Source organism: Tasmannia lanceolata, unplaced genomic scaffold (genome assembly GCF_043159265.1).
Source record: "Tasmannia lanceolata isolate RefF3 unplaced genomic scaffold, GAP_Taslan_0.1 ptg000011l, whole genome shotgun sequence".
Taxonomy (NCBI): domain Eukaryota; kingdom Viridiplantae; phylum Streptophyta; class Magnoliopsida; order Canellales; family Winteraceae; genus Tasmannia; species Tasmannia lanceolata.
Window position 1 is genome coordinate 16,308,363 of NW_027518688.1, and position 18,305 is coordinate 16,326,667.

Genomic DNA, 18,305 nt, shown 5'->3' on the forward strand with positions numbered 1-18,305 from the left:
TTTACTCAAAAAAATGTAACCAAACAGAGCAATAGTGTTAGGGGCAGGGATGGGGTTAGATTTTCCTTCCGTTGATATTTGCACTACCATGTTTTGACAGTTAGACTAACTCACCTTGTCTTCTTTTTTTTTCATCGGCTTCTGATAGCTTTTTGGGAAGGTCAGTGTCCGAGAAAGACACATGGGGTCCATTTAAGATATTTGGGAGTTGATAAAGACAAATGGTGTCATTATCAAAACATGGTAGCTGTAAAACTCGCTTTGCCCACTCCAAAAGAAAAGAAAAAAATGTATTTACTACAAAACAAAGCCCATCAATGCAATGGGGACAGCAAACGTTATCCAACCCAGTGGCAAGAACGTAGTTCTTACAAAGTAGGATGCCCATCATCGTCAAACTTGCCCTGAAAATCCAGATTTCTGGTAAAAAGCGCGGCAGATACGGTCAGCATATCTCTCTCCTCCTTCGATTAATTGCCACGCGTGGTTGGTATTTAGTAACGCCACTCCCTTCTCAAATCCCACATCCCACCATCTCTTCATTTCTTCAACCTCAACATTCCAAACCATAACCCTAATAAATCAATCCAATCTCATCTTCAAACAAAACCAAAACCCTAACCCTAAAAAGAGATGGCTTATAATCAAAACCCTAATTCTCTCTACCCTCCAGTGATCCAATCAAACCCAGAACGCAATTACCCTTTCTCCTCATCATCATCATCTCTCTACCCCTCAATCGATTCATCTCAGCCGTTGAATGAATCCAAACCCTCTCAATCATCACTCTACCCTTCGATCTCCATGAAAGGTCTAGTCGAAAACCTCTTCCCCGACGACATTACCACCAATTCTCCAAACCCTAACCCTAATTCCCCAACCGAATCCTCCGAAGAAACCCTAATCAAAATCTCCGGCGCAATCGTCCATCTAATCGACAAAAACCAAAGCATCCAACTCGCCACCGGCGATCTCACCGTCGTCGGAATCCGACAATGCAACAACGTCGTTGCCGTCCTCATCCGAATCTCTGACGAAATTCAATGGCCATTAACAAAAGACGAAGCCGCGGTAAAATTAGACGAATCCCACTATTTCTTTTCCCTCCATGTTCCCAAATCCGACTCGCCGGATTCCGGCGAGGAGGATAGCTCTGGTGGTCCCACAGATGGGTCTGAAAATTTACTGAATTATGGTTTGACATTTGCATCAAAAGGGCAAGAGGGTCTTTTGAATGAATTCGATGCGATTTTGGAGCATTATAGTAGTTTTTCAGTGCAAAAGGTTTTGGAGAAGAAGAAATCTGAGGTTTTAGATGGATCAGTGGCGAAAGAGGTATCGCCGTCGGATTTGAAATCGAGGGCGAAGAAGGAGATGATGGAGGAGAGATCGGCGGCATATTGGACGACATTGGCACCGAATGTGGAGGATTATGGTGGGTATGTTGCGAAGGCAATTGCGATGGGGTCAGGGCAGTTGATAAAGGGGTTATTGTGGTGTGGTGATGTGACTGTTGATAGGTTGAAGTGGGGAGATGAGATTTTGAAGAGGAGGATGGATCCTAATTCTAAGAAGACTGAGATTAGTCGGGAAACCATGAAGAGGATTAAAAGGTTTGGGTGTTAATGGGTTTTTTTTGTTATATAATGAGATGCTTTTGATGTAATTAGGCTTTTTCTAATTGTGTCATTTGTCTTATCTGATTTGCTTTTACATATTTTAGAAATAGGTCAATGGTGACTTGCCTTATCTTAAGAGTACCACAACCATTTTCCATTTATTATATTGTATTTGACACTTGCCTAATCTTAAGAGTATCACAACCATTTTCCATTCAATTTTTTAATATTTGCATTTGTATGATTTTTTAAGCGAATTGATATTGACATGTTTGGATTGCAAGAAAAACATTTCTTATTGGGAAAGTTTTTTTAATTCCATTATTTGGAGGGAAATGATAAGTTTATGGTTAATTAGAGTGATATTATCATAAATTGAAGGGTACCTCTTGAGTAAAAGTATCTTTTTTGTGTGAAGAAATATGCCAATTTAGAAATATTTCTCCTTTCCAAACTTTTCCAGAAAATTCCTGCAATCCAATAATTAGGCATTTTCTAACGATGTCATTTGTCTGATTTGCTTTTACATCTTTTAGAAATAGGTAAATGGCGACTTGCCTAATCTTAAGATTATCACAACCATTTTCCATTTATTATATTGTATTTGAATGGAAAGATTTGTTTTGGATTTTTTTGATATGTGTTTGTATGATCTTTTTTTTCAGGGAAATGATATTGACGCTTATAATTAGACATTCTCTAGCAGTGTCATTGTCTTATCTGATTTGCTTTTACAACTTTTAGAAATAGGACAAACTGCATGGTGGCTTTCCTAATCTTAAGTGTGTCAAGATCGTTTTCCTTTTCTTAAACTGCAGTTGAATGGAAAGATTTGTGTTGAATTCCATTTTCTCCATTTTTCATGAACAATTTATGTCAAGAACAAAAAATTGATTTGTGATAAATGGGTGATTTCTGTAGGGTTAGGAGGGTCTCAAAGATGTCAGAGAAAGTGGTTTCTGGAGTCCTATCTGGGGTTGTGAAGGTGTCTGGATTCTTCACAAGCTCTGTTGTGAATTCGAGAGCGGGCAAGAAGTTTTTCAGTCTTCTCCCAGGGGAAATTGTCCTTGCTTCCCTGGATGGATTTGGTACGTTCATTGTTTTAATTTTACTATTTCCAGTTCTTTTAATTTTTATCTAAAATGAAGGTGCAACTGCAGAAATGGTCTTACATGAAAAAAATCAAGAAAGAAATATGAATTGATACCTTAGCCATATAATGCATAGTCATTGTAATAATACTAACATCTCAAGCTGGGTCATCGAATTCAATCATGCTGGCCTTGTTGAAGAATTGGTAGAACTTGCATCTTCCTAGAGATTTGGGGAGGAATATGTCAACTAGCTAATCATTACCCCTGAGGAAAGTCTTAATCATATCTTGTGTAACTTCTCAGGATTAAAACGGCAAAATTGACCTTTATGGGCCATTGCTCATGAACGTAGGATTTCATGCAATGTGGACTGTCTCTTATAGTTACAAGTTCATTTGTATTTCTTTTTTCTGAACTCCAACTCTTCTATAAGCCTACCAACTCCAAAAGATTCCTACTAGAGGGACTATACTCCCATTCCAGCTTTATGATTCAAGCGAGTGTTTATTTATTTAACTTCCTGCTAATTTAACTCCCCAAAAAAGACCAAAGCTTTTTTTTTTTTACTAAGACAAGGACAGAATAGCCTTTAGTTGATCTCCTATCATTTGGGTACCCAGACCGATCTACATTTGTGTGGTTAGAGACCGTTAAACACGAACTGGATGTTGAATTGATTATTAGTTGTATAAATAGCTGTTATACTAGCAGTATTACTCAAGAAATATGAGGAAAGCTTCTTGTTGCATCTTATTGTTGGGATAACTATGTTCAGAATGCCCAATAGAGGTTTTTCATGATGGTTCCTTAACTTAATTGGAAGTGCATGCTAGTAGCTCAAAGTGCTCCTGGGATGTCGCTATGGAGGGAAGCTTGCAAATATGTAGCTGTAAGTATCTAGGATCTTAGGAGACTGATCAATTAAACATGTTTGTGTGATTTTTGATGTGATGGTGCTAAAGTTGACCTTAATGGAAAACAAAAACCATTTACTATTATGGTGATGGAGAATGAGTCATCGAACGTTTTTGGTTTTCTATGTCATTATGTGGCTTGGCCTCTTTTTCTTTGCCCTATTGGGTTTTCTCATCCTCTCATACCAACCTTAATTCAGTTGCTTATAGGTACTCGAAGTCCCTATACCTAGGATTTGGGATTGACGTTAATGGACTTTGTGATAAGAAGCCTTTGTTGTGGTGTTGATGGGAGGTGAGAGGTGTATCGGAAGATTTTTGGTGTTTCAGTTTGTCATTGATGCGGCTTGGACCGAATCATCTTTGCTCTCTTGGGGCTTCTCTTCCTCTACCGAGCTAGTTGCTTTTGGGTGCTCCAAGTTTCTATATTTAGGATTTGGATTGTGGGTGTTGATTCGGGGCATGAATTGGGTAGTTTAAATCGAGTTTGCTCATCAAAGCTCAATCGGGACTGGAGTAATGGTTGTTGACATGTTCACTTAACAGCAACTGCGTCGAGGCCGTCTGGAGGCGGTGGAGGCTGTCTAGAGGCCAAAACAAACTCTTGAGATCCGTGGTGAGGGCGTCGGGAGACTGGATCTGGTTCGTGGAGGACGGGTGGAGGCCATTGAGGCCGGATCTGGAAGGTCCGTGGAGACCGGATCTGGAGGCCATGGAGACAAAGCGAGGCTGGATGCCAGATTTGGAGGCCGTGGAAGGTCCGTGGGTTATCGAATATGAAGGCAGTGGAGGCCGTCAGGAGGCTATTGAGGCTGGACTTAATGGGGGTCTGTCGGGGATTGGTGGTGGTGGTGCGAGATGAAGTCCGCCGGAGATCGGGTGGTGAAGATGGGTTATTGAGCTAACAATGGCAAAATGGGATGGTGGAGGTGGGGTCAACGTTACCTGGAACGTGGTTCGTTCCGGTACGCGGTATCGGGTATGATAGTAGCCCGGTTCGCTGTACAATGAGGGTAGGCTAAGTTTGGTTCGCTATATGGGGTCGCTCAGGTGCTCTCTTTGTCTCTCTAGTTTAATGTTATGCCAAGAGATGCTAAAGCATTGTTAAGGCTTATCTTAAATATGGCAGTCAAGCTGGCATATCAACTGGTGGCTGCTGGCAGTTTTTGGGAAAGGTAATCACATTTAACAGCTATTTAAAGAAGAGATTAAAACTTGTAGTGCCAATATCAATTTTTGGGAATGGTATTAACATTCGACAACTGCTTAAAAAGAGAAAAGAGTAGGTACTCCCTGGAGTAGATAACTTATCTACTCCCTAGCTTAAAATAACAGTTGGGGCCACGTTTTTTGGGTGATCCAAAGCATTCATTTGATGGCCCCCCACATAGATAGGGTGTGCCAAAAAAACCAGCTCGATAGGATCATCCTAACCTTATGACTTGTGGAGGCAAAAATAGACGTGTATAAACCTGCACAAATCTATCCATTTTTTGCCTCCACAGTTCATAGGGTTAGGATGATCCTATCGAGCTGATTTTTTGGGCACACCCAATCTATGCGGGGGCCCATCAAATGAATGCTTTGGATCACCCAAACAATGTGGCCCCAACTGTTATTTTAAGCTAGGGAGTAGATAAGTTATCTACTCCAAGGAGTACCTACTCTTTTCTCGTTTAAAAAATAGGTTAAAACTTGTAGTGCCAATATCAATACGATTTTGGTCGGATTTTTTGTTTAGAGTTCTTAAGTGGCTGCATGCCATCAACAGTTTCCTTTTTCCCTCCTCTCTTGTGCCATTTACAAACCCCCTCTCTCTCTCTATGCAAAAGCAAGGAGAATGCAAGGAAGGAGGTTTTTCAATACTGTACATGGATGTTTTTCGGTTGGCGATCTTTAGTAGAAGTTTTTGTCGAACCAACATCTGTTTCAGGTTAGTCTCTTTACTTCTCGATTTCTTCTTTTTTCTGGCCTTCAGCTATGATTAGATTAAAGCTCGGAAGGAGAGTTGTTATCTTTTTTTCTCTTTCCCTTTCTTCCCTCCAATTTCTCTCTATGCATCTCTCCCTTACCTGTGGGTCGCCTGGGTTGCCATTTTTGGTGATCCGGGTCGAAAACGACCCACCACATTTGGGGTCGGCGACCCCGGATCGCGGGTCGGAGGGTGGGAGGGCGATCCCGGTAACCTTGGGTGGGGTTAGATCTTGAAGAAGATGGTAGTGGTGGCTGGGTTTAGGAGGTGGAGAAGGATGGCTTTTGTGGAAGAGATGTTGGAGGGACTAGAGGTGGTGACCGTGGAGTAGGTGGTGGCCGGCGGGAGTAGTTGCCGGAGAAGACTACCATCTCTCTCTCTCTCTCTCTCTCTCTCTCTCTCTCTCTCTCTCTCTCTCTCTCTGGATATGCAACCGAAGAAGATGGCCTAGCGTATGTTAGAAGAAATGGCTATCGTGCACGGTTTGGGGCGCACAATAGCGCTACGACTTCGGGATTTTTGAAAATTGAAATCGCCAGCTAGGATGAGGTGGAGAAGTTTGTTGTGGCATGGCGGACACATATTATGACTTAGAGGGGCCCACAAATATGGCACTCTTGTTGGATCTGATACAAGTCAGGCTATTGGGTACTGTAAGGTGGGGGCACGGATGGGTAGCATATAATGGATATGTAAGGTAATCCTACTATATGTACGGGTGGTATTGTTATAGCCTGTTAGGGGACTTGTCCCGAATAAAAAATGTCAATTTTCAATAAAAAAATCGAGTTTGCTTGTACCTGCCTATAATGCCATGATGTTAGATTTATTTATTTATTTATTTTTAATTTTTAACAATAATGAACCACTTTATTAAATGAAAGAAGAAACATATAATAGGAATAGAAATTTCCCCAACCCTCTTTTTCTAAGGTATCATTTATATTGCTTGTTTCTTTAATAACATGAGGGAAGGAAATATCTTTTCCTCCACAAACTTCTTAAACCTCATCAATAATGTGAACTAATGTCATGGCCTCAGATTTTCTCTGAGTTGTCTGACAAATAACATTCAATGAGTCCTGTCAACCCATAACCTCTCTTCTAACTCTTTGCAGAAGACACAGAGCGCCATAAGAATGGCAAAAAAATCTCACATTTATCATCAATAAATATGCCATGATGTTAGATTTATTTATTTATTTATTTTTAATTTTTAACAATAATGAACCACTTTATTAAATGAAAGAAGAAACATATAATAGGAATAGAAATTTCCCCAACCCTCTTTTTCTAAGGTATCATTTATATTGCTTGTTTCTTTAATAACATGAGGGAAGGAAATATCTTTTCCTCCACAAACTTCTTAAACCTCATCAATAATGTGAGCTAATGTCATGGCCTCAGATTTTCTCTGAGTTGTCTGACAAATAACATTCAATGAGTCCTGTCAACCCATAACCTCTCTTCTAACTCTTTGCAGAAGACACAGAGCGCCATAAGAATGCAAAAAAATCTCACATTTATCATCAATAAATATGCTATCAGCTACTGGCGTTCGATTCCCCAACAGCAGTCAATGTTAGACTTAATCATATGGTGTATCTGTGGTGTGGAGTCCTTTTTGTGCACACTTCCTCTCCTTGAGAAATGCTTACCCTGTAACTTTTTTTGATTGATTTAGTACTTACCTTGTATGATCTCCTTCTTTCCATTTTCTGAAGAGGTCTTGTGCTGAGCTTTCCCAAAAGTATTTCCTAATGAGAGTTTGACTAATGATCAATCTTTTAGTGTTTAGGAATTAGGACTAACCACCCAACAGATAAACTCTTACCCTTTAACATTCTTTCTTTCCTCTCTTCCCAAATGATCTATGCCATTACAAACGGAGAGATAGACCAAAGCATTTGACCCCGCTCACCATGGCGGGTGTACCTTAATCCTTCTAAAAGATCAAGAATGGATTCCCAAAATACCCAAGGCATCAAAAATCATTTGGGAAGTGCACCAGGATGCCTTCCTCTCCAACAAATTAATAAAATTAATGGAAACACAGCTATTCCAGCAAAAACCTTGAATTTTTGGGAATAGGAGATTTTTTTTTTAAAGATGACATATTTTCATTGATACTATGAAAGTTACATTAGGGACCAGGAGTCCCAATTGGCATTACATAGTATTCAAATAAAGCTGGCCAGGGCATACCCTGAACCATAAGGACGGAGCAAAAGCAATGAAAATCTGGGTCCTTTCTTCCTGCACCATGCCATGTGCGGCTCTTACTCTACAATCAATCCAAAAATAAGCTTTCCCCGACCATGCCCAACCATCTGCCCTGCGCTAAGATCATTCCAACCTACATCTATCGTCCTTCTCAAACAACCTCAAGAAACCCCAACACTTCTTTAGCAGCAACTCCTCCACATTCCTTAATTCCTTTACTATCTCTCCTAGGGGTGCAACTTGGGTCGGGTCAACCTGAATCTGATGGGTTCAACCCGATTTTTTGGGCGGGTTGGGTTGAACTTTTCCGGGTTGGGTTTGGGTTCGGGTTGGGAATTGTCAACCCGACCGAAAATCGGGTTGGGTTGGTTTGGGGTATGGGCAACCCGACCCGACCCGTAACCTAACTAATATAGTAATATTTATTGATATTTCACGTTTTTTATGAGTTTTGCCGTTTTGGGGGTTTCTCGAATGTTGCTGAATTGGAAACCACAATCTATAATTGATTCATTAATTCATTTTGTATTTCATATTCAGATTTGATAATTGTATTATGTAAAAAAGAAAGAGACAAAACAAATATAGACTTTGAAAATGAATGATGTATGGTGCCAGTAGAGTGGAACAATGATAGGTTGCTTTGCTTTTCTAGGTAATAAGCATCTGCTCAGCGGGTCAACTTGACCCAACCCAACCCAACCCGACTTAGGAAATCGGGTTGGGTCGGGTCGGGTTCGGGTTGGCGAAAAACAAATCCGGGTTGGGTCGGGTTAACCAAACCGGGTTAAGAGTCGGGTTGGGTTAGGGTTGGAGGTTGAGGTTTCCGGGTTGGGTCGCTTAGCCTCAACCCGACCCAACCTGACCCGAGTTGCACCCCTAATCTCTCCAATCCATCATTCTAAAAATCACCTTAACACCGACCAACAGGTCTTGGAAGTTCCGCCCAAAGTTTGGGGTTTGGGATTTAAACTCGTCCTGTGGGACCCCCAAGGATTACCAAGATCCGAATTGACCGATCGATGCAGTGTAGGGGGCCAATTGTCAAAATAATCAACAGATTTCCCACCGTCAACCACCCTGTCATCATGGATGACAAAGGAACGGTCAGGATCCGTCGTGCGCCTCCGCAAAGAATTGGGCCGACTTGTATTAGAGCCTGCCAACGGCAATCCCGAAATCGACTCCCGTGGCGCCGGGAGCCCTGCCACTCTAAGGGATGCTTCCTTGATAGTTTTTGCAGAAATCGGAGACGTCATACTCTCCAATGCCGAAGGATCATGAGTTTCAATGCCTATTTTGAATCTTCTATTTTGTACCTGAGGATGGACAAAGGGCTTGGATAGCTGCCATTCTGTTGTGTATATTTTTGCCGATACATAACTCATATAGTCACCATGATCTCCTTCCATCTTTACTTCCAAAACAGGTCCAAAAATTCTCCCTAAAGCTTCCACGGGCGATGTTGCCCACTCGTGAAGAGGAATCCCAAAAAATTTAACCCAAAGTGCCTTTGCCCCTTGTTGGTATTCCGGATTCCACGCGGATAGAGAGAGGAGGTAATTGCTATAGGCCTTCCCCCCCCCAACTTCAGAATTCTCGAAGCCAACTCCACATTTTCAAACATGAAAAGCACCTCATTCTTTGCAAGAATGTTGGGCATGGCAAGGGTAGGAATGTCCCAGAACCATCTTGCCCATTTCCACAGATCAGCTAGGTTCCAATCTTGGATTTTTATCCTTCCAATTAAACAGGCATTTAGAATTTGTGTATGCTCGGCCGAAATTTGGTCAAAATGCAATTTTTTAACATTTTTAACAAGATGTCAGACCTTTTTGAAGCCGTAAGTTGGGCTTGTAGCATTATTGAATTCGAGACATTGGGTCGAAATTTCTAACAGTTCATTGGTTATCTGAGAAAAGAGTAGTTATATCTTGCTCACATTATAATTAAATAGCAACCTTGTGTGCTTGCAACGTTGCATCTATCCTTCTCTTTTGGGCTTTTTCTTGTTTGGGATTTGCTAGGGACCATCGCAGAGGGCATTTTGCGGACCGGCTGCTTCCGCAAAATGCCTTTGGTCCCTAGCAAATCCCTTCTTGTTTTGCATGTGCTAATTTTCCTAGGATTTCTCAGTGCAAATGTTGCCGTTTACTTGAAATGCTAAAAGTTCTTGACCGTGTGCCTCTTGTTCAAAATATTGACGGATTTGTTTTTACTGGTGAAAAACAGGCAAGGTCTGTGATGCCTTTGAAGTAGCTGGAAAGAATGTATTGTCAACATCGTCAACTGTGACAACTGGCCTTGTATCTCACAGGTAATTTCTTTGCACATGTTTGCCTTGTGTATTTCCTTGTTAGAATTCACATAGTGATATGCAGTTCAACATGTCTCAACGAGACCATTCTTCAATCTTGTATTTGCTGGAATGCGAGAACGCATTGCATACGTATACTGAAACAATCAAGTATTTGCTCTGGTTTTCCTTAGATATCTGTTGCCCACTCTCTTTGGTTGGATGAAATTTCTTCGTAATTATTGAAGTGGGTGTGTGTACGAGACATCGATAAGATACCCAGTTTGTTAGTATTAATGAAAATAATCAAAGTGGATTTTCTGCTTGATTTGCACCAGTTTCTCTCATAATAGGTACATATTTTTAAAGTTTCATTGTTTATCTGGTAAGTACAGGTATCATGCACAATCACACATCTGTGTTGGGAATTTCTCGGAAACTGTATCTTGTGACATAATTTTTTTAATTTTGGGTTTATATCGGGAAAAACTGAAAAAAATGAAATCTATAAAATATATGAAAGAACAAATACTATCGTGAATTTATTACGATATTTTTGTGATGAAAAATAAAATATAAACATCTCTATTATTTTTCAAAATCTTGGGAAATTTTCTGGATTATGTCGTTTTATTAAAAAAAAAAAATAGCAATATTTTAAAAATGTCGGAGGTATTTGTGACTATGCTATCAGTAGCACGTCCGCCCCAAAAAGTTCCTTGTTGACTTGGTTATGCTTCTATTGTGAAAATGTCTCATTGTTTATCAGTAAGCAATTGCATCACGTCCACACCAAAAGTTTGCACGATGCCTTTGTGTCTTGTTTCAATCTTTTCAAAATTTCTACTCTGTTCTTGACCTATCATCCACCAAGTTTATCATGGCTTCTCTGTTTCTAGTTGTATTAGGTGAAAGAACATGAAGAACTGTGGTTACTCTACCTTTAAAAAAAAACACACTGTGGTTACTGTTTGGAATATGTCAAAGTTTGAAATTTACACAAATCTGTTGTAGGTATGGTGAACAAGCAGCAGAGTTAACGAACGAAGGGCTTGATGCTGCTGGGCATGCTCTGGGAACCGCCTGGGCTGTATTCAAGATACGAAGGGCGCTCAATCCAAAGAGTGTCATAAAACCTTCAACAATAGCGAAATCCGCCGCTAAAGCTGCCGCCAAAGCAGCCTCCAGTAAGTCCAAGTCCAAGTAAGGGGGAAGAGTGTAGTGGAGGTGGGGCTTTTCTTATGCATTCAGAAATTATGGAACTTTTATCAGGCCCTTCTGCTGCCATTGTTGCATATATTTTTGTGGAACTTTACTGCCTCAGACTGCTGTAGAATTTACATTGTAAATACTAAATACTGGTTGGGTTTTCATGTTTAGGTTGAATTTCTTTCATTTGCCTCTTCATATTATCTATATGAAGCCATTTTGATATATGTGCATCTCTGATTAGATTTTTTGTAGTACAATGATTTTATCATATTTCTATGTATGAGAGTTGATATTTCCACCCTCTTGTTTTGGTATCTTGCTTCCTACATGTGATTTGGAAGAATTTTGTTGGGAGGTGATCTAATCGTGTTAGAGGTCAGTTACAGAGAGTGAGTTTTGGATTGCCAGAATGAGGAATTGGAATCAGCATCCTATTCTGATTCCATGTGATTCTAGCATTTGGTTAAAAAATGAATGGAATCAGGGTTCAAAAATGACATTGGGGCTGTTGGACAGTCCCAGACTCTCGGGGAGTAAATTTGTCATATCCAAGGTAAAAGAGCCGTTGGACTGATCTGCCCCAGATTTTGAATTATTCTCTAATTTGGGAATCGAAAAACCGATAGATACACCAAAACGGTTAATCCCATCATTGAAAGGGAAATTTGTTAGGCCTGGAAAAAGGGCATGTCAGCAGAAATTAAAAGCTAAATCTTGCATCAATCCTGGAAAAGCTTTAAGAAAGGATATCTCCGACTGTCTCAATCTACAACCAGTGTCAGTAGAAAAGGCGGTAAAAATAAAAAATTGTTTTTTTAGAAGCAAAAAGAATATGGGAAGTCCAAGAGTTTTGAATGATATCATCAGTCAGATCACAGGGTCTCGTGTCAACTCTAGAAAAGGCACACCGATTCAGAGAAAAAAAACAGAACAGAAGGGGCGGGGTTTGCGTCTCGAAAACCATTAATTAGCCACGAAAGGAGGCCTCTCTCTCTTTAAAAGAAATCTCTTGAGTTTCCGGAGGAAATAAGAACCTAGTAAGAGTTACTTATCCTCCAAGTTTAGCCTATTCCTGAAGGACTTTGATAAACCTTTCTCCTCTATCATGACGTCTGATGATAGTCCCTCCTCTAGGAAGAGGAAGGCAGTCTCTTTCGTGGTAGGCGACCTTCAGTTCCTTAAAGACTTGGAATACGATGAAAAAATGGTGGAACACCAAGGAAAATCTCTATGGGAATCTGGAAAAGGCAATGGAAACAATTCAAGAGAGATGCTATAGCTAACAAGGATTGTCTTCAAAAAGTCTTCGGGAAGGTTGATCCTAAGGAGGCTTTTGTCAGAATCTATAAACTTTCTTTTTTTAAGGAAGCTTTGGAAGAGGAGCGAAGAGCTCGTCGCCAGCGTTGGGAGGAGGTTAAAGCTGTGTAGATTGAGAGACTGGAAAAATTGATGGTTATCCCAATAAATGAAACCCAGGAGTCAAGGGATTCCTTAGATCGGGAAGTCAGTATGGAGGTTCAGGCCCGGATGGGGTTGGAGGTGGAAGATCAAGAAGAGGGTCAAAGTTGGTAGATCCTTTGGAGTCGGAAGAAGGTAAAGTTATTCCTTCTAAGAAAATGGACGAGCTGTTAGCAATAGGGGATGTCTTTGAGATCGGTTTCGATGATGATATTGAAGCCACTAAGAATCTATTTCGGTCTATGGCAATCCGATATTTGAAAGAACGAAGGGAGATTTGTTTGGGGATGGATGGTGAAGAGAAGGGGGCCGAGAGTAGTAACCATAAATGAAAGGCCTTCCGGCCCGGGAAAAAAAATAGAGGAGAGAAGAAGAGGAAGGAAAAAGAAAAAGAACAAACACTGAGAAGAAGGAAAAAGAAGAATAGAAATAAGAAAGAAGAAAAATGAAGAACGGATAATAGTAGGAAATAGATGTTTTTGGGATTGTTTTATTGAAAGTGTCCTCTTTGGTAGAAGTTGATTCCCTTAGGCTTGAGAATCCTCAGTGTCTCTCGTCTAGGGCCGACTCCTTCCTCGGTCTAATGCCTGATGGTGGTAGTGATGTTCTCATTTAATCTGGTGTCTCTCGTTGGAGTTTCAGGATTTGGATTGTAGGTTGTTAGATGGTATTCTTTTGATGATTATCCAAGATAGCTATCATTAAAATAGCATTGTGAATTGCCTGTCGTTATCCAGAAGTGCTCAATCTTCAATAGCCATGGCTTGACAGATTCGTTCTTTCGCTTAGGCTTTTCTGTCTAGATACTCTAGCTTTGCTATACCTTCTAGAGTTCTAGAGTTTCAGAGTGCAACTTTGGTATTTCCAGGAGAAGTAGTTTATCTATAGTTTCAGAGGTACTTGTTAGGTGAACCAGAATTATGTGCAGTTTCAGAAGGGTACAGATGAAAGCTTTGTAAGAATGCCATGGAAATTGTAAATAAGGCATGCTACTGAATAGGGAAAGGTATAGTTTAGGCTTTACTTCATCCTTTTTGGTTAATTTTGAATTGGTCTTGGGTATGCCCGTGCCAATATATCTTAATATTTTGTATTGCAAGCTGGGACTCCTGGTCCCGAATGCCATCTGAGTGTTAATGAAATATTTCAATTTTAAAAAAAAATGACATCGGGGCAGAGAATCAGGGGGGGGGGGGGGGGGGCGAATGCCGGAAGGAGGTATTATGATTTGATGTCCAGGCCCATAGCTGTAGTGTGAGTGGCATCTGATGTTAGCAAAACCTGATTCAGCAAAACAACAGGACGGCAAAAATTTAAGTTTAATATGGCACTGGTTCAAAAAAACGGTAGTTTAAAAAAACGGAAACACAAGAAAATGATTTTAGAATTTTGTCATTTACAAACTATGGTGAGCGTAAAACTATAAAGTTGGCCAAAAAAACGTGTTTTAAACATGTTTAAAACGCATGCCTAAAAAAACAGAGTTTTATTCGTTGTTAAAGTTTTAAACGGCACACCAATAACATTTTTTTTCAAAAAATTAAAAAAAGGCCTTTTAAAACGGAGTTTTGCTAGCTATGACAAGGACAGACAATCCATGTTTTCATATTATAAAGCTCACCTTATCATGCATGGAAAGATTGGCCATATCTGTAAAACAACCAATTACTGTTAAGAGTTGGCTTTATTTAATCATTTATATACTTCAACACTTCCCCTCACGTATTCAAACCCCAACAACTCGAACTCTAAGAGCTGTTTGGATGGATATCAAAACTCGACCCCACCCGACCTTAGATAATTTCTCTCGTAGGTTAGGGTTCTGGAAAGCCCGACCTGCCCGACCTAAGTTGCAACCCTACCTAAGGGCCTGTTCGGATTGCAAGAAAACGTTTCTGATGGAATTTTTTTTTTTTTACACTATTAGAAGGAAATGATATGAGTATGGTTCATTTAGATAGATATAATCGTAAATTAAAGGTCCATCTACATAAAATTTGAATAAGTCTTGGTTCAAGTTATCTTTTTTTTTTTGTGTAAAAAAAGTAAACATATTTACAAATATTTTTCTTTTCCAAGCTTTTCCAGTAAATTCAGGCAATCCAAACAGGAAGGGAAATGCATTTTTCTCGTAAGGCTCTACTTGGAGTGTAGGAAAAATATTTCTTGTGAAAAGATTCTAGTAAGTTTTTTCTTTATTTCTCCAAGATTTAGAGGAAAATAATGTGGTTATGACTATTTAGAGGGATATGGTTATCAGTTGAAGTTCCCTCTCAGTAAAACTTGAACTGCGGTGGTTCAAGGTATTGTTTTTCTTTTCAAATCAAACAATGTCAAAAAAAGAAATTATAAAAAGTAAAAAAAAATCTCCAAACTTTTTCAAACAATTCCTGCAAATTCAAATGAGGCGCAACTCGGGTCAGATTGAGCTTTTACTGAAAAAATGAATTGGAGTCAACCCGAACCCGACCCTTTATAATGGTAGAAGCTCAATCCGAATTCCTAAAAATCGACCCGAGTTGCACTCCAATCCAAACAGGCCCAAAAGGAAAAGACATACCCTTTAAATCTCAACCGTCAGATTGATCTGAAGTATTTTATGTTCTACAATAGGTTAACTATGGAAAAAAACATTTAAACGTGATAACTCTGGCATGGAACCCTTTCAAATTAGTTTGGTCATGCATGGCCCGCCATCACCTTTACAAATTGGAGGAAGGTAATCCAGTTTGTTGATCAGGTGAGCCCCCATGAATCTCCTCTTTTGGTACAATTCTTAATATGAACTTGATCCAAAGGGATCCTTTAACTCAGAAGGGTTTATCCCTTTTTTTTTTGAATGATGGCATTTGCATTAAAAACAGACCGAGAAGGTCAAAGATAGGGGTGCAACTTGGGTCGGGTTCAACCCGAATTTGGGTTGGGTTGGGTTAAGCTTTTACGCAAATCGGGTTGGGTTGGGAAAAATCAACCCGACTTGGAAATCGGATTGGGTCGGGTTGGGGTGTCAGGCAACCTGACCCAACCCGAAACCTGAATTTGGGTTCCATCTGAAGAAGTTCTGTATGTATTTTTCTTTTTCAACATTGAAATAGTCTAGTGAAGAGAAATAAAAGGGGGTGGAAATATCATCTCCCTAATTTTGCATGCATCTAAAATTGTAAAAGTTCCCTAAATTTATATGCAATAGTTTGGAAATTAATAAACTATGAGGCTTCATTTTAACTGTTTTATCTTTAAAAAAAAACATTGAAATAGTCTCTACAATCCACAATGGACGGTTTGGATAATCCTATGGTGCGGGCCATACCGTACTTTAATATAAGTGAGGAGTGTGATCATCAAAATATAGCAGTGCGGATAACATTTCCCTTTGTTAATTGTTAGTCCCTGTTTGTTTTGGAATTTGAGAACCGATTCGGAGTCAAAAACTGATTATTGGTGACTCACTATTGGTTCTCAAAATCCAAAACAATCCGGCTTGAGTTGAGGTGGTCAACTATTGGTAATCAATCGTCTACATCCCTCTAACCTGAAGGTAATCAATCGTCTGAATTCTACCTCTGCAAGCCGCCAAACTGAAAATGCATACTCAGGCCGAGCCTATATATTCCACACTTTTGCTTCTGTGGAGGGATTAGATGATGACAGCACAACATGGTTGTAGAAGGATTTGACGGAGAAAACCCCAGTAGTGTCCCAGATCCATATTCTTTTGTCCACAACACTACGCTTGATGTAGCATGCCTCTAGAACCTGGAATAGTCTCCCAAAGATTCCAGATCCCTCTCAAAGAAGGGTTTATCCTTATGCGGGATCTCTATTTAGAATGAGCTTGTTCCATATACCCTTCACTTGGTCATACGTAGGATTGTAGAGATGGACTCAAATGGCCCGGTGGATCCAAAGGATCCAAATGTTGATGTACAAGATTTGGACACAACAGCTGAATCCGATCATGTTCTTAAAAAGAAAAGGGGGAGAAATGAGAGCACGGATTCTCAAAAGAAAATGATATTCACACTTATTTGCTTTAGGGTTTGTTTGCTTGAACAATTTCTAGGATTTATTAGGTGTTTGCTTATTTTTGGAGTGCCATATCATCTATATTGGCATTTGGGTGCATGTTTTGATTCAAACTACAAGGAGCTTACTTGCCTTGTGTGCTCATGTGTAATGACTTTTGTTCCCTAACAAATAACTTGAAAAAAAGTTATTTTTCTAAGAGTCTTGGAATTTAGCATTCTTCTCACTTTTTCTCTCCTCTCTATATATTAGTGATGACACCCCACTGCCCCTTATTTTGGTAATGACACCCTGCACCAGAAAACTACTTTAGTTGCCAACCAGACTCTACTTACCATTACCCTACGTGGAGACTACTTCGCTGCTAATACACATGCTGACTACTTAAGTTCTAATTCACCAATATACAAGGCTAACAAAGCCTTAGTAAAGGTCGGGGCATCAATTGATCCACTTTTGACCAAATCGACCTATGACTTGGTCAGTATCCATTCATATCCATTATAGGTCGGATTCTTTTAGAAGTGCTTTTCTGATCTTATGTCTGGGTTACGTTCTATTTTGATTCGGACCATTCATCAGACTGTCCTCGATCCTACTTATATTTTACATAGTTAGGGCATAAAGTTGAGGAAAGGGAGAGGAAAAAAACTCAAGAAAAGGAGAATAGTCATTGAAACAAAACATGAGAAAAAAAGAAATGTATGAAGTTTGGAGTAGGGTCTTTAAATGTTACAAAAATACCCATCACGAATATATATCAATCAACAAAAATATGAAGGATATATTTTCATACTTTGGCACCCTTCATTCTGATCTAGGACGCTCCACCCCGATTTTTGGCTATGTCTAGGTCACTGTCCAAAAGAATGTCGGATCTTAGGATATGGATCCAATAGACACAGTCAGATCCAGTTCATGACCACGAATCTCGTCCATTAAGGATCCATGGGACTGTCTGAGTCCATTAACACCCCTAAGTAAAGCTGCACTTCTCTTTAGTTACAATCTTCCAATTGGCTATTAAAGGTTCTTTCTGTGAAAGATATAAGATCTCTTAGAATATTTCGCTCTCTCCAATGATATTCTTATCAATCTTTAATTCATTGATAAGATGTATACTTTTTAATCTTTCCTATATGATCTATCTTAATTTATCTTTCTAACTTTACCTTATTCGATATGATAGGATCTTGTTATCTCAACAAAGCTACTTTACAATTAGGGTGTGTTTGGATTGCCGGAATCGGGAATCAATATGGATATATTGATACCGACTTAAGCAATTCCAGCGTTTGGCTGCATTTTGCAAATGGAATGGGAATGGAAATTTGAGTCCGAACGAAATTAACGTGGGAATGTTTGGCGCATTTTGATACCCGCCTAAGGGGGTGGTATTCTGATTCCCAGAAACAAGAGAGAAAAAAAAAGGTGTGAAATCTCTGGTCGATTTTAGCTTCTAATAATATTAGGTTTTCCTCACAAACATAC

The 18,305-nt window shown here is 39.7% G+C and overlaps 1 protein-coding gene across 1 annotated transcript; it reads left to right on the forward strand.

Annotated features, from left to right (window-relative positions):
• The first annotated feature begins 235 nt into the window (after positions 1-235).
• Positions 236-11,634, forward strand: LOC143886488 (protein EARLY-RESPONSIVE TO DEHYDRATION 7, chloroplastic-like). Its single transcript, XM_077390479.1, has 4 exons — positions 236-1,613; positions 2,541-2,707; positions 10,055-10,139; positions 11,133-11,634. The coding sequence occupies exons 1-4, from the start codon at positions 634-636 to the stop codon at positions 11,323-11,325; spliced, it is 1,425 nt and encodes a 474-aa protein (XP_077246594.1). The 5' UTR covers positions 236-633; the 3' UTR covers positions 11,326-11,634.
• The last annotated feature ends 6,671 nt before the right edge of the window (positions 11,635-18,305 follow it).

What these genes read in the sequence shown, in the direction of transcription:
- LOC143886488 (XM_077390479.1), top strand. Translation starts at nt 634, where the DNA reads ATGGCTTATAATCAAAACCCTAATTCTCTCTACCCTCCAGTGATCCAA. An exon ending in TGCTTCCCTGGATGGATTTG is followed by an intron (nt 2,708 to 10,054) that starts GTACGTTCATTG and finishes GGTGAAAAACAG; the next exon opens with GCAAGGTCTGTGATGCCTTT. An exon ending in ACTGGCCTTGTATCTCACAG is followed by an intron (nt 10,140 to 11,132) that starts GTAATTTCTTTG and finishes AATCTGTTGTAG; the next exon opens with GTATGGTGAACAAGCAGCAG.